This window comes from Grampus griseus, assembly GCF_964374135.1.
Source record: "Grampus griseus genome assembly, chromosome: 6".
Classification (NCBI taxonomy): Eukaryota; Metazoa; Chordata; class Mammalia; order Artiodactyla; family Delphinidae; genus Grampus; species Grampus griseus.
Genome location: NC_139000.1, coordinates 68,060,374 through 68,076,708, shown reverse-complemented (window position 1 = coordinate 68,076,708; position 16,335 = coordinate 68,060,374). Strand labels below are relative to the sequence as shown.

The following is a 16,335-nucleotide window of genomic DNA, read 5'->3' as shown; positions in this document are numbered from 1 at the left end:
TCAGAGATTTCACAACTCCCCTCCTAACTCCAGACTGTGGACCCCAAATTCCAGCACTAAGTAGTATTTGTATTTATAAATATTTGTATGGACAGTATTGTCCACCAATAAGCTAATAGCAAACATAGTCAGGAAATGAATATTTGTGTCTAGAGCAATTTTTTTAATGAACCAAATGATTTTTCTTGATCTGCTCTCATGGGTTGGTGGGATAAGTAAGGAAAGGAGGAGGTCTTCACAAGTAAAGCAGATACTTTGTTTTACATACACTTAATAACTAGCCTTGAGGACAAAATTATAAATATAAAAATAATTGACCATGTTTAAAAAAAAACACCATTAGGAGGTGTTAGCCAGTTAAGGCAACATGCCACTTATTACATACAGACAAAATGCACACGCATTCAGTATAATGATTATGCAGGAGAATGACCATGTCCTTAGAAGATAACATGTGAAATGTTTAGCATGACATCTGCCACTTACTTTAAAATGATTCAGAAAAAAATTATCAATATATACATATATTGATAAAGCAAATATAGAAAATGCTAACAATTACTGAATCTAAGTGGTAGGAGTATGGTGATTCATTGTACTACTCTTCAGGCTTTTCCTGTGTTCGAAATTTTTCCTTATAGAACCTTAGAGGATAAACACACATTATTTTAAGAGAAATGTCAACACAAGCACAATCTTTCACTTTTGGACAGGATTTTCTTCAATCAGTGAGCATCATTTTCCCACAGGAACATAATTTTACTATATTAGAATCCTGTTGTAAGATGTCCAGCATTCCTATAGCTGAGTAAATAATATACTTTCAGTGATGATATTATACAACATTATATGATTATTATCGTCATTTAAGATGCTCTCTGGGCAGTAAGCTTGTGCCCTGGGACCTGCTGCAAAATGAAGTCTCTAGAATTATCTAGAAGTTCTCAATGTCTAAAGCCAAGGCTTCAGAGTCAACAGCAATTAGAAAGAAAGTTTTTTCTATAGGATATTCCTCATGTCGTTTTCCCCTAATTCTGCAACAGATTTTTAATTCTAACACTGAAAATAGTGTGGAGTATTTGGCCAAGAAGATGGTACTGACTGTAATATCGGCACTTCCTGGCTCCATTTGACAGTAATGCAGTTAGGATTCCCAGAGCATATCTTTTTCCATTTCTGTTATTGCGAGGCTACATCTGTTCTCAATGGTACACAATTTCCGTTGTGCTATTGACAGGTAGCAGATAAGATATGCCCTCAGAGACCACAGCCACTATGGGGGACCAGAAATTTTATTTTAAGGCCTGAACTTCCAACATTGTCAGTCCTTTAATACTTCATCAGCAAAAATAGAGCACTGTCCTTACTTAATGGCAGATCTCAATTTCATCTCTGTTTTTCTGGTTTGAAGTTTGTCTTTATGCTATTGAAAGGATGCATGACATTGGAAATAATAGTTTATTTTTTAAATCATGTACTTTTTGTTCAAAGCAAGGCTAATGAATAAAACTCTAGATTTTCTTAAATAGCTCTAGGGAGGTTAGATGGCTTCCATTTTCTGAATAAATTTCCTTCTGCAGGAAGGTGAATTCAGAGTGTGTTTCATGTTTACTTGAGGAATGCAGAGAGAGTGATGCCTTGGACCCAGGGAAGTATAGCCATTAAGAGCACAAGTTAGACTTCCTGCATTTCAACCCCAGTGCCTTCACTTACTACCTGTATGACTGTGAGCAAATCAGTTAACTTCACTAGACCTTCCACTCCTGATCTTTAAAATGGGTATAATAGCAATTGGACATCCATAGGCAAAAAATGGATCACAACCAAAACTCATATTTTATTCAAAAATTAACTCAAAGACCACTACTCAATACTCTGTAATGGCCTATATGGGAAAAGCAGCTAAAAAATAGTGGATATATGTATATGTATAACTGATTCACTTTGCCATTCACCTAAAATTAACATAACATTGTAAACCAAGTATACTCCAATAAAAAAAATACATCGGGGCTTAAATGTGAAACATAAAACTAAAAACTTCTAGAAAAAAATAGAAATAAAATCTTCTGGACCAAGGACTAGGCAAAGAATTTTTAGATTGCTACCAAACCCAGTGTGTCAAAAGAAAAATTGATAAATTGGACCTCATCAAAATTAAAAACTTTTGCTCTGTGAAAGACTGTTAAGAAGATGAAAGGACTAATTACAGGTGGGGAGATAATATTTGCAAACCACATATCTGGCAGAGGACTTGTATCTAGAATATATAAAGAACTCTTGAAACATAATATTTTTAAAAAATCCAGTTAGAGGGACTTCCCTGATGGCACAGTGGTTAGGAATCTGCCTGTCAGTACAAGAGACACAGGTTCAAGCCCTGGTCTGGGAAGATCCCACATGCTTCAGAGCAGCTACGCCCATGCACCACAACTACTGAGCCTGCACTCTAGAGCCCATGAGCCACAACTACTGAGCCCGTGTGCCACAACTACTGAAGTCCGCGTCCACAGAGCCCATGCTTCACAACAAAAGAAGCCACTGCAATGAGAAGCCTGCACACCGCAACGAAGAGTAACCCCCGCTCGCCGCAACTAGAGAAAGCCTGCGTGCAGCAACGAAGACCCGACGCAGCCAAAAATAAAATATAAATAAATTTATTTTAAAAATCCAATTAGAAAATGGGCAAACGATAGGCACAAACATTTCACTGATGGGGATATACAAACAGCAAATAAGTGCATGAAAAAATGTTCAACATCATAGGCATTAGAGAAATGCACATTAAAACCACAATGAGATATAACTATACCTATTAGGATGGCTAAAATAAAAATTAGCGGCAATACCAAATGCTGCCAAAAATGCAGAAAAACCTGGATCACTCATACATTGCTGGTGGGAATATAAAATAGCACAGCCACTCTGGAAAATAATTTCGTTGTTCCTTTTAAAACTATAAATGGTTTTATAACCCAGAAATTGTATTCTTATGCATATATCCTACAGAAATGAAACTTATCCTTATGCAGAAACTTGTACGTGAATGCTCGAAGCATCTTTATTCACCATAGCCCCCAACTGGAGACTATCCAGATGTCCCTCAATGGATGTATGTGGTTGATCCATATCGTAGAATACTACTCAACAATAAAAGGAACAAACTGTTGATATCTGCTACAACTTGGATGACCCTCTAGGAAATTATACTGAGTAGAAAAAGCCAGTCTCAAAAGGATACATACTGCATGATTCCACTTACATAACAATCATGAAATTATTATAGAGATAGATAACATTAGTGAGTACCAGGTGATACGGATGAGGAGAGGGGTGGATGTAGATATAAAGGGGTAGCAGAACGGAATCTTATGGTAACGGTACAGTTAAGTATCGTGATTGCAGTGATGGTTACCTGAAGCTATACATGTGATTAAATTGCATAGAGCAACACAGATGCCATACACACCATACACAATCACAAGTAAGTGCGCATAAAAGTGGCACAGTTCGAGTGAACTCAATAGGTTGTACATGCCAACTTCCTGGTTTTGATATTGTACTATAGTTGTGCAAAATGCTGTCTTTAGGGGAGGCTGGGTAAAGTGTACACAGCACCTCTCTGTACTTTTTTTTTACAACTACCTGTGATTCTATAATTATTTCAAAATAAAAAGATTTTCTTTCAATGCTTCCTAATAGAACCTTCCACCTAGAATTATGACAAGGATTAAATGAGCATTTAGCACTGTCTCTAGTGTAGTTAGTACTCAGTAAAAGTCAGCAGGGATTTTATATATTAATGGCCACGTTTGCTACTTAATTGGAAGCCTACGTCTTAGAAGAGAGATTTAAACTAGAATATAAATTCCACGAGAGCAAGGATTCGGGCTGTTTTGTTCACTAGACTATTCCCACACCTAGAACAGTGTGAGGCATATAAGGTACTCATTAAATACGTGTTGAAGAATGAACGAAAGAGTGGTTTTGAAGATACCATGAAGGAAGATATTTGGCAGGTAGAGCACAAGGGCATAACTTGGTAATATCCAAGGTAGGACATAGATAAAATAGCTCAAATGGCAATTTGCCTGGACTGCCTATGAGAGCAAAGGGTAGGAAAGATAAGTGATCTGTGTAGATACATTTGAAGCTTCATGTGATTCTCGTTACTGTAGATTGCATCAGCCTTAGGGGGAAAGTGCAATGGTAACTGTCTTCGTGTCAGGCCCCAGTGGTGGGATTCGTAGTCTTTATTGTGTACCGTACTTTTCTAGGGTGCCCAGGTATGTAATGGACAGTGTCCAATGGAACTGTTCCTTACTCCCATGCTCTCCACTTCACTACATGGTGGTCCTGTTCCATTCAGTGCTTCCACCACACTCGCCTCTGCCACTACTATTGCAGGTCCCATTCAACCACCAAAAAGAAGACTGGCTCTCTGAGTTTAAAGGACCCATGCAATAGTGTTTGGGCACAGGGTCTAGGGATTAAGCCAGAGAATCAGTACCACTCTGTATTAGTCCAAAGAGTTTCTGCTGACCGTGACCTAAGCCCAGCACTGGGTCTAGGTCCCTCAACTCTTTTCTGTCTCAGAGTTGAGTTTCCTGCCTATTTCAGCATCCTCCTTCCTTGCAAAGCACGAATCCCACAACTTTCTAGCTGTCAATCAAGAGATCCGTGTTTGCTGAGCATCCGCAGGATGCTGGCACACGGGCAGGCAAAATATAAAATACAAAGATGTGTAATGTGTAAGACACCCATGTTCAAGAAGGTTACGGTTCCAACCAAGCAAGCAAAATGGCAAACAAGCAATGGGGAATAACTGTGAAATGATGATTCTAACTACAGTCAGAGTTCAAAGAAGGGAGCTTTTATATTATGACATTTCTACAAGTATGAGGAAAGAGTAGCCTGGTCGGTGCACACATCTCAGATACACGGGAGGAGAATGGTTCAAGAAGCAGTGGGTCATTAGCAGTGTCAGATGCTTAGAGGAAAGTGACACGGTTCGGTGTTGGACTAGTAAGAAGCCATGTGCCTCCAACCTCATTATATATGAGTGTGTGGGCTTGATTTCACTTATTTATTATTAAATGTGTATTTGTTGAGCATCTAGCACTACTGTGCTGTGGAATAATATAAAATGAAAAAAGCACTGTCTCTGCCCTCAGAAGGATGCTCAGTAGTGGGAAAGAGAGAGATGAAACAAATAATACAAAAGAATGAACTAGGGAGAAAATGGAGGGACACACAGAGCCTGAGTAGAATATGAAAGTAGCCAAGCTGTGTTCGAAATGAACCCACGACATGGGTGATCTTAGTTTCCTCCTGGCCTCTCTTAGGAACAGGAGAGCAGATCAAGGAAGGGGACCAATTCTCAATATGACTGCATTTGCAGTGGAAAATGTTATATATTTGTTATTTGTGCCCTCTGTTGTTTTCCCAAAGTTTAATTACACTTTTCTTTTTTCTACTGAAGTACAGTTGATTTACAGTATTGTATTAATTTCTGCTGTACAGCAAAGTGATTCAGTTATACACATGTATACAACATTCTTTTTCATATTCTTTTCTCACCTACTGCTGAGCCATAAACTCCTTAATACAGGTCACTTTGATGTATGGATAAACTAGTTTGAAGTGTTACTTGAACCTACGCCATTGTGAAGGTTGTAAAAGTGCCTCTGTTACCTTCAAGACATTCAGAAGAAAATTTATGACAATTGTAGACAAGTCTAAATAATAATGCTGGAAGAGGCAAAAGATCAAAAAATAACCTCTGTACTTTCTGTATTCCCAGGCACCAACTTTGCGCCAAATGAACACAAAATCTGTCGTTCTGTATAACAGCAATCACCTGGCAACGATTTTCTGGCTTCCATTGGAAGTCAGAGCTCATAAATAGTTCTTAATATAAAATAGTAAACTATTTTTACTGTATTTGCAGTTCTAGTGACTCCTTCCCACAGGCCACTGCAAGGAAAATTCCAGTTTCTTGTTTCCCCAATACTTAGGCTCTGGAGCCCAGCTGTCTGAGCTCATATTCCAGCTCTGCCTCTTACTGGCTACATGGACATGGACAAATTGTCCAACATCCATTAGCCTCGGGGTCCTCATGTATTAGAGGGGGCAGGACTGGTTATAATACCTGTTATTGTGAGGATACAATGAGATATTATACATGAAGCTCTTGCCACGCACTGAGCTTTCAATAAATATTATCCATTATTACTGGAATCTGCTTTATTTGTGGCAAATTATTCTGTGGTATGACCAGCGCCAGCATTTGTCGGACTTTTAAGTTCACATCATCTTAGACACTCTTCCTTGGAAGTCAGGTAATCCAGACTTAACGTGTGAGAGCACTGGGGTACTTTACCAATCAAAGGAAATTTGTGTGACTAATGCCAGAACACCACTAACAGATTGTGTTTGATTGGCATATCAAAATGGCTCATTAGCAATTGTGAGAATTGCTCAAATGACACAACAAAGTATATTGGCAACATCTGGATTCCTAAGGGGGAGGCGAGAGATGGCAGTGGTGATCGGGTTGTTAATTCCTAAATTAAGCGAATTAACAAAGGTGCTCAGTATCCCGAGTACAGAAACAGCCTGAGGCACTTCCTGCTTCTCTCTTTCCATTTACAGAATGGGGATTAATGTCTTTTATGTACCTACTTAATAAGAAGGATTCAGTAGGGGCTCTTAGGGGTAGATTTAAATAACCATCATTACTATTAATTCAGCCTCTGGAGCAAGCATTAGAGGAGCTTTGGTTCCTGACGCAGGACCGCACAGTCCCCATTCTGCCTGAGTGGCCTCACTCTCTCCTGCCACCTGGTTGCAGTTTTAGTAGCCACGTCAGGGACCCTAGGAGGCACAAGGTGAATCCTGCTCTCGGGGGTCTTACACTTCCACTGTTTGGGAGGCTGGCTAGGGCAGTTGTGGTACACACCCAGTACAGCTTACCAATTCAGTGAGAAGCATTTAAACTCCTTTTTTGTTTTTATTTTACTCTTTGCAGCTTTATTGAGATGTAATCGACCTATAATATATATAACGTCCGTAAGTGTAGGGGTCCTACCTTCTCTGAATCTTCCAGCCTCCAGAGCTTCCTGATCAAAACCAGGCCCATTAAAGTATATGAGATGCGAAACGCTAGCCTCGCCTTGCCAATCCTGTATCCTTCAGACAATGCTGATTCATGGGACAGGGACGGAGTCAGGAGCCAAGCCAAGGAAATATAATCTGTTGTGACATCTCCTCTCCCCTGGGCTGCCAACCTTGGGCATGCTCAATTAACCGTACTCTAGTGTCCTACACAAATCACCTCTCACCATCCTAATCAATGGAATTTTCCTGCTTCCCTTAGAAACCACCCTGTTCTCTAAGCCGGTTCACAACGCTGAACCTACTTTTGGCATATAGTTTGTCTTTATTCTCCCCTGTGGCTCTTATTATTAATAGTACTGATAGTAGAGCTAATACATAGCATTTACCGTGTACCAAACATGGTCTAAGCACTTTACATGTATAAACTCATTTAATCCTCTCAACAACCCTGTGAAGTAGTTACTATTATTATCCCCATTTGACAGATGAGGAAACTAAAGCATAAAGAGATTAAGTAACTTGTCCAAGGTCACATGGCTAATAAGTGACAAAAATAAGGAAATGAACTTGCACAGTCTGGGCCTGAATTCCATATTCTTAATAACTGTATGACATCACTTCTCATCCTACGTTATTTCTTCCCTCATACAACTATTTAAAAGGTAAAATGTTGTTCCCAGCTGTCTCTAAGCAATTTCACTTCCATTTCATTTCTTTGAAGGGTATCTATTCTTCTGAAGTTTCTTTCTACTATCCCAAGTATTTTAAGATCATGGGAATTATTCAGATAAATCATCAAAATGCTTTGCTTCCAAAGTTTCTATTACCGTGCTTTTTACTTAATTTCTGTCCTTTCTCTCCATCCCACTGTGTTTCTTTAAACCAGAGTTGCAAGTGGGTATTCTTGCAGCCTGGGCTGCCACCTTCAGCGCTTCATTGATCTTTGAGATTCTTACTTTCCTAAAGGACAGTGACAGTGGCGTAATTACCTGGCAACCAGTAGTAAAAGTAATTTGAATTTAAATCTCTTAGTATTTCTTCCTTTAGGAATTTATTTAATCCTGTTCCCCTTAATATTTTAGGGAGTATGTTAGGGGCACAATAAAGGGAGGCAAAGGGACATGATTTTGCGTCTGATTAAGAAGTGGTTGGGTTTCTTTCATTTTAGATTTCAGATTTGAAGTTTTTGCACCTTTTATCCAGTCTTCCCACAGGCTTTGAGGTTTATTCATCTTTAACCAGAAGGGAGATTTTAAATGTTTTTGCTTATTGAATGTAAATGTATTGAAAGCACAAGGAGGCATCATTTAATACTTCCTTGTTAATTTTTTAAATGAAAATCAATCATTCAAATCATCCCTCACCCAACCTTTCTAAATTCTAAGACATTAAAGTTAATATCAATTAAATAATGGATTAATATTTCTAATTGCCAGCATATATGTTTTGTATCACATTTATGACAAAACAATTATACTTTTAAGTCTGTTCTTGTAGACTTTATAGTGCTTCTGAGTCCTTTGCACACTGAATTTAGGTGCATTTCACAGGACTTAGTGAAAGGTTATGGTGGTGGAAGTTTATGGTTGTTACTTGACTGTTGTGAAAAATTGCTTGTCTTTCTATATCTGTTGCCAAAGCCACTGGCCAGAAAATCCACCCTTTATTTTACACACTTGTCTTTTGGCACATGAAATCTTCCCAGTAACCCACTTGATAATGTAATCTGCAGGTAGGTGATTACCAACCAGAGTAAACCAGGGGCTGTGTGTTCATGATGTAGCCATAAACTGTGCAGTATTTGCCTCATGTTTATGTGTGTGAGGTAGCCCTGGGGGCCTGTATGCTGGGTAAGCTCTGTACAAAGTCACATCAAAACTATACTTAGTAGTCAGGGGAATCATTTTTACCCAGTGGCTTTTAAGGGCCAAAGGAAGAGAGGTGGTTTAAGGATTTGTGAATGATTGATAGCATTAAAAATACTTTGTAAATGAGATGTGTGTTTTATTATCCGGGATGGAGGAATGTGGCACTTTCAAAACACCTATCCAACGGGTAGCAAAATTCCCACATAGAATTGGGTTTCCACCAGGAAGGACAACAGATATTAATGGCATCATCTCAGTTGCTCAATTACTCAATTACTTGCAGTACTTAGTGAGAGGGTCAGTTTAAATTAAAGTATTGAATTACAGAATACTTCGTGTTAAGTAAAAGAGGTATTCTTCAAGAATTGCTGTGGAATACTATGGATGTGGCTTAACAGATCTTTCCTATAACTGGCACAGCCTTTGTGAACGGACCACCAGGAATTGGGCTTTGAAATTGGTACAGCCCAAGTGTATGATATTTCGGTGTGTTTAAAATTAAGGAAATTAAAAAAGCAGAATGCGTAATAAATATGCCGAGATTCATCCTCAAAGTCACATCAGTCCTCTTTTGAAGTTGTCTTTTCTGTGACATCCAGTGGGTTAGCATAAACTTGCCAGATGTTCAATGGCCTTGAAAAGAAAATCACCACACAGAGGCCAAAACCCAGATACTTAGTTAAATAATCCAGTTCTTAGAAACACTACGAGCTGTGCATATCTGGATCATTTCTCTGGTCCTTCACTAGTCACTTCCAGTGTAATGAAAGCCCCTTTAAAATTGAATTCCTAACATAATCAGAGGCACATTTCCAGGACTGTGAGTCTGCTTCAAGATGCGATTAGAGGGGGGCTAAGTCAGGTGAGCATCAGGAATCATCAGCAGAGGTGGGCAAAGCCCTGAAAATGAGCAATTATCATCATATGTCACATTTCTCATCTCTTTTGCAACAGGGCTACATAAAAGGAAAATGCAGGGGTGTTTTAATGGCCTCAGCTGCCATTTGTGTGTGTGCCTAAATTTACATGTTGTAACCTGATGTATATTCATGTCTGCAAATTACACTTGAAAGTAAACTAATGATGCCAACCTCTGCTGACATTAAGCAGTGGGAAATTTTGTAAAGGATTTAGACCTTTCTCTGCAGAGTTTTATCTTTGTAGAATCTACGTACAACACACTTTCTCTACGTTTATTGTGTCTTATGAGCCTCGTTGCTTATGAGAGAAAAAGCAAGTCAATGGAATAGAAATTTTTTTCTTCCTTTCAGACCAAAGGACAGGTTGGGATTTTTTTTTCTTCCTCAAATATTTTTTAAATCTATCTTTTAAATCCAAACTCTCTGCTGGTGATATTTTTGTTCTTAGAAAGACCACACTTTTCTTTCCTCAGTTTCATCCCGTTCCTTCATGTTCTGTGATATTGCTGTGGTATCAATCCCAGCTCATAATTATTTGCCTCCCGTTTAGCCACAAGGTGTAAATTTGCTACCTGAAAAGGCGTGCTCTGACAGTTAATCTCCATGTGTGTCCAAAGGCTGATCTGGCCGCACTGGATAATTTGCCTGGGGGATTGTTCTGTAGAATGGGGGGCCATTTGTTGAGCTGTCTAATGTGGGAGACGAGAAAATGAAAGGACTGCCAGAGAGAAACGGGATCATACGTTGGCTTTCAGAGCAAAAAGGAAATCAAAGGACAATTTCAGGTCCAGTCTAGTTCCCCAAGCATGTTTCTGGAACTAGGGAAGCAGGGATATTTTCTTGTTAGTGTTTTTAGAGAAGTCACCGAGAGAGAGTCCCAAATTAGGAGGTTCTGGCAAATTTAGTCATGCCTGCGGGCTCTACTCAGAAATTATCTCCAGCCTAAACTCTTCCGTTTGTGCCTGAGCCTTACAAGTTCTTCAAGGGTCTGCAAAAGTGTTTGGGACCAGAAGAAAAAATATATGTTGACATTGACTCTAAGATCCAAAAATTATCTACAAGATTGTGAAATGTTTAATTGAATGTTGACAAAATATGTACTATCAACTTCATTAAGTATTAAATTTAGCCTTCTTAAAAATTACATGAAACCAAATCACAGATTCAGTTTTCTCACTTTCCAAGATTTCTAGCATGCCAATCATGAATTAAGTGAATTGCATATAGCCAATAATTTGAAATGCAAAATTATAAGACTCCTTTCCATGTTTTTTTTTTTTACACAAAAATGTATATCGTAGGTGGGATGTGAGGGCATCTTCACGTTCTTTCTGTGATATGTGTGGTAGGACTAAAAAAAGAGAGCCCAGGGCCCATGAAGATTTTAAAACAGCTCTGCCCTCATCTTCTCTACTCCGAGTGTGTGATTAGTCCTGAAGACACAGGTTAGCAAAGACGCTAATTGGAGAACCAGTGTCTTCTTGCTGTATGCACCCGTAGTTGAGGTGAAGTGACAGAGGCAGTGGTCTGATCACGAGGAAGTTCCCAAGGCACCTGCATACCGTTGGAAAGATCACAGGACAGTGCCTGGTTCTGTTGAAGAGGGAGTGTTCGTATTAAGCGGGGGAAGCAAAGCCATCCAGTTTGGGACATGTTAGAAGAGCACCAGTGTCCCATGTCTGAGTTGTGTTCTCTCCCAACAGATGACCAGCTCTCACATGCCCTTGTGTTTTAGTCAACTTTTCTCAGTGTGACAGATATTTCCTTTTTTAGAATGGAAAATGTGAAGTGGTGGGGCAGGAAAGAAGGTGGATTATCTGGATTCCATGTGTGATGACCTTGGTCTTTCCTCCAAAGGCTTAACGTCTTCAGGCTTTTATTTTATTCATCACACTTGGGACGGTGAATGTCAGTTCCCTCCGAAAGATAAGGAATATGACAGGTCCTTGTAATCCCAGCCCCAAATGACGACCACTAATAAGAATAACCACTAATGATTCTTGCAGAACTTTTTTCTTTACATATACTGCAGTATTATTAATTTATTTTCTTTTATAAAATGAGGTAATAAATAAGGCTTTTAAATTTTTTTCACTTAACGATGTATCTTAGATATTTTTCCTTGTCAACACATGTGTACTTAGCTCATTCATTGTAGTGGCCACATGACATTCCACTGGATGGCTGGACCACAATTGATTCAACTGCCCTCTGTTACGGGACATTTAAGTTGGCCATTCGGCTTTGATCTTTCAAGCAAAAGTACCATATGCCTAAATAAACCATGATATATTAGCTAGAAATAGACACTCTTGACCCCCTGCGTTGGCATAGTCCTTCCCAGGAGCAGAAAGAACCAAATCTTTCCCTATACTGATGCTTGTGATTAAATGTAAAACCTATATGTGTTTAGTTATTTCTGTGTCTTCTGTTTCTGCCTTTTCCTCTTATGCAGTCATCTGCAGCCAGGGACAAGGATGAACAGGCTCTACCGGTAGGAAGCAGTGGCCTGGCCTGTACCTGTTCATGTGCCTGTGGAGGGTGTGAGGGCAGGGGTGGGCAGAAGGGGCTCTTGTGCTCAACATCCTCTCCCTTGGAATACTTAAAGGGTTTAATCTGCTGGTGTGTGTATGCTCTGTCCTATAATTAGTGTCAACTGAATTCTTACATTCAATGACAGATTATTTCTGGGACTGGGTTTCAAAAAGTTTGAGTTCTCTCTTTCACTTGGCATGGAAAAGTTGAAAGAGTGAGATATTTCCAAATTACGTTCCAAGGGATGTTGAGCAGATATTTGGGGACAGCGAGGGATCTAATGCTTGGTATCTGTTTGTGTACCTGCATGCACCTATTTTTTTGGTTGGAAGTTTCTTTTGGTTCCATGAAAAGAAATGCTGCATGAGATCTTTATATTCAATATATACATAATGCCCCGAAGACTGCTTTAAGTTCTGTAGACAGAATCCTAGGCTAATGAAGATTTCCACAAGAGAGTTCTTTCGGTTTCCCAAAATAAGGACCATAGTAACAGTGATTATGACAAATTATTAACAACAAACACATTTTCCAGTTCCTGTCCAATTAACATGTCACATTTTGTATTGTGCAGCTTGGCAAGGAAATGACCATCAGTTTTTGTGTTCAACCATCAAACAGTGATTACATTTCAACTCTATTCAAATCTTTTAACCTTGCCCCTAAAATTTTTTGAGCCTTAATCTTCTGAATCAAATAACACAATGCATTAAAAAATGTTCCAGATTTTTGAGGCTAAAAGGACTAATAATGAAGATATATATGACCCCATTCTTCCTCCTGTGATGCTCAGAGCAGAGACTTCTGACATGCATTGAGAGCACATAGGATATGCCTGATCCAGTACTGGGCTATGGGTGCAAACCCAGTCTCTTCCTTTGTGAATCATGATCTGGTTCACCAGTGAGACGCCAGTAATCCCCTCTGATTCTTCTCCAAACCCTGTAGAGTTGGAAATATTATTTCTAATAGAATATCAATTATAATAAAATCACACTAAAAAATTCAGATTTCTCCATGTATCTCACACTGACATTTTACCCATACTTCAAGCTTACTCTGGGTTTCATGTTTGTCTCCAAACATGTGGCTCAGTTTTAATAAGTATTCTGTAAAACAAGGGACGAATGAGCAATAGTTTGGAAACACTGTCCAAGTTAATCAAGTTAACCAGACTTCTTTAGTGTTAGACTTAGTGGTCTAATGTGTATCTTAAAACTCTAAAGGTGAGTTGGTCTAGGATGTAGCAATGTCCAAATATATTTGGTCATGGAGTCTCTTGTGGGACTTTTCTTGGGAAACCCCCTTGTGGATCTGGAGTGTGATGGAATATTTTGCAAAACCCTGTAATGTAAAGAACTCTTTGGAGCCAGGAAGGTTGTCTGTGGATTCATAATAGGGGATTCTCTCTCTTCAAATCTCATTTAACATAGACTGTAAGGCTTCATGGATGAGAGCTGTGGTTCCCATCATGGAGATGAGGTACCCCAGAATGTGTGCAGGACGTCCCTTTGCGGAGCAAGGGGGAAATATTAGTACCTCTATTGTTTGCTTTCTTTGTTACTCTTCATTATTTCTACTTTTGCAAATGTTTTATGATATATATGCCCATATTTTAGTATGTGTCTGGATATAGATAGAGATACATATGGATATAGATACAGATATAGTTAGATGCATATATACACACTCAAAAATTTGACTGATAGGAGGCACAATACAGACGTCTTAGAGACCACCCACTGGTTCAGAGAACAGATTTTGAGTGAAGCAGACCTGCAACCCATTCCTCTAGCCTCCATTTTTTATCTGTGTGACCCGAACACCTCATTTCGCTTCTCTGAGACTAAATTTCCTCATCTGTCTAAAGGGAACAATAATGGTATCTAGTTCATAGGGTTCAGTCAGAGAATGGAGGTGAAGGCTATGGCACGTTGACTAGCATATAATAAGTTCTCAACAGATGATAGCAATTAATCCCTTTAGTAGGAAAGGATGTGAGAATGCCATTCCTTCAGGAGACTTTGAAGGAATGTGCGCAGAAGATCTTTGGTTCCGTTGTGTGTGAGCCTCTGACAGACTAGGTGAGGACTTGCCTTGCATTTCTGAGCACTAACGGCCTCTTTGTCTGGTCCCTCTGCTCAGGCGAAGCCGCGTCTGCAGCGGGGTGGAAGCTCCGCCTCCCTCCACAACAGTCTCATGAGGAACAGCATCTTCCAGCTCATGATACACACCCTCGACCCGCTCGCTGAAGGTAAACATCAGGCTTTCGCTTGGGGGGGGGGGGGGGCGGGGACACGATGTGCAAAGTCCTCTTTCACGCTTCCGTCACAAACCGGCTGATGTCCGCGTGTTAACCTCTGCCAGAGGCAGCCCTGGCCCTTCTGCGTGCTTATCTGCAACCGCCCAGCTCACGATCAGAGATTTTTCACCACGAGCAGGAGTGGCGGTTCGTTTGCTGATTCTGTCTTTTGATGCCTCCAGCATAAATACAGTACGCTACGAGGCGGAGAAGACAAGAGCGGTTTCCCTCCCTTCCAGCTAGAGTAACAGTTCTCTTTCGTCATCCTCCTAAGTTTCAAAATGAAGTTATAGGTGAAGAAAAATTGATAAATTGTACATCTTAAAAAAAGAAAAGGGCTTCCCTGGTGGCGCAGTGGTTGAGGGTCCGCCTGCCGATGCAGGGGACACGGGTTCGTGCCCCGGTCCGGGAAGATCCCACATGCTGTGCAGCGGCTGGGCCCGTGAGCCATGGCCGCTGAGCCTGCGCATCCGTCCGGAGCCTGTGCTCCGCAACGGGAGGGACCACAGCTGTGAGAGGCCCGCGTACCGCAAAAAAAAAAAAGAAAGAAAGAAAAAGAGGAGACAAGAACTCCATGACTTAGGAGGGCTGTGATTAGTTTGGGGAATGATGTTCACTGCAGAGCACTGATGTTGTATCTATTCTTTGGCAATTGGAAGATGGGAGGTGAGCTTCTAAGCACCCAAAGAGCGCTCTCTAAGATAACTGCTTAGGATAGACTGAAGAGGCCTGGTTCACCTCCTAGGGACATTATATAGACCATCACCAAGAATTCAGTATTGTGATCTTCCAGTTTTACTCATTCACAAGGAAGCCAGGTACATCTTGTTTCTTGAATTGCATAAGTATCCTAAAAAGTTAATTTTTCAAGGAAGCAGATATCTGATGCATCAAATAAATATCAGAGTTAGGCTACTAGCAAAGGGTTCAAATATAACAAAGTCTTCTGTTCTCCCTTCATCCCTGGACCTTACAGTGAGGCCTGATGTTACACGGAGGCGAATGGCCTGGGAAACAGGTCTCTGCCACTGACAAATTATCCCCACATAAATCAGAGCTCTTAACCAATATAAAGCTTGGCTAAATAATTTCAAGGGTTCAGGCCATCAGGAGATTCGGGTGCAGTCAAGAAAACTCTGGGACCTCAAGAGCGGCTCCCCAGGTCCTGTCTCCCCTCGTTGGACACGCACCTTCACCCAGAATAATAAGTGAGGATCACGGGCTCACCTCTCACTGTGGAGCATTTCAGTTATAAAACATTTCCGCCTTATACCCCAGAGAGTTACGTAGCTGATGTGATATTTTCCAAAGAGCCTTCTTTCATAGATCCTGGGTTCTGTTTACTCAGGTAATCGTTTGCCAGGAACATCCTAAAAAGCATTACTCTCTTTACCAGAGGTCCACATGACAAGGAAATTAGCCCTGGCCACTAGCCTTCTTTTCCTCCCCACCAGGGTCACCCCCACAAAAATGATCTCAGGGAGTGAGGGGATCGCAGGCCAACCTCCGCCCAGCCACGAAGCATTTGTGTGACTTTGGACAACTTAGAGCCTCTCTGGTACTTGGTTCTTTCACCTACAGTAATAGTTAC

At 40.3% G+C, this 16,335-nt stretch overlaps 1 protein-coding gene across 3 annotated transcripts in view; it reads left to right on the top strand.

The window, feature by feature from the left end:
* Nucleotides 1–16,335, top strand: part of SLC24A2 (solute carrier family 24 member 2) — a gene marked incomplete at both ends in the record, with an annotated part of 241,590 nt that overhangs the window by 131,353 nt on the left and 93,902 nt on the right. For 2 of the 3 annotated variants that reach the window (XM_082657195.1, XM_082657194.1), the window contains 2 exons: nucleotides 12,363–12,401; nucleotides 14,588–14,696. In XM_082657195.1, coding sequence (XP_082513321.1) covers nucleotides 12,363–12,401; nucleotides 14,588–14,696 — 148 coding nt within the window. Of the gene's footprint in view, nucleotides 1–12,362; nucleotides 12,402–14,552; nucleotides 14,697–16,335 lie in introns of all 3 variants that reach the window. The other variant, XM_082657193.1, reaches the window with a different exon arrangement.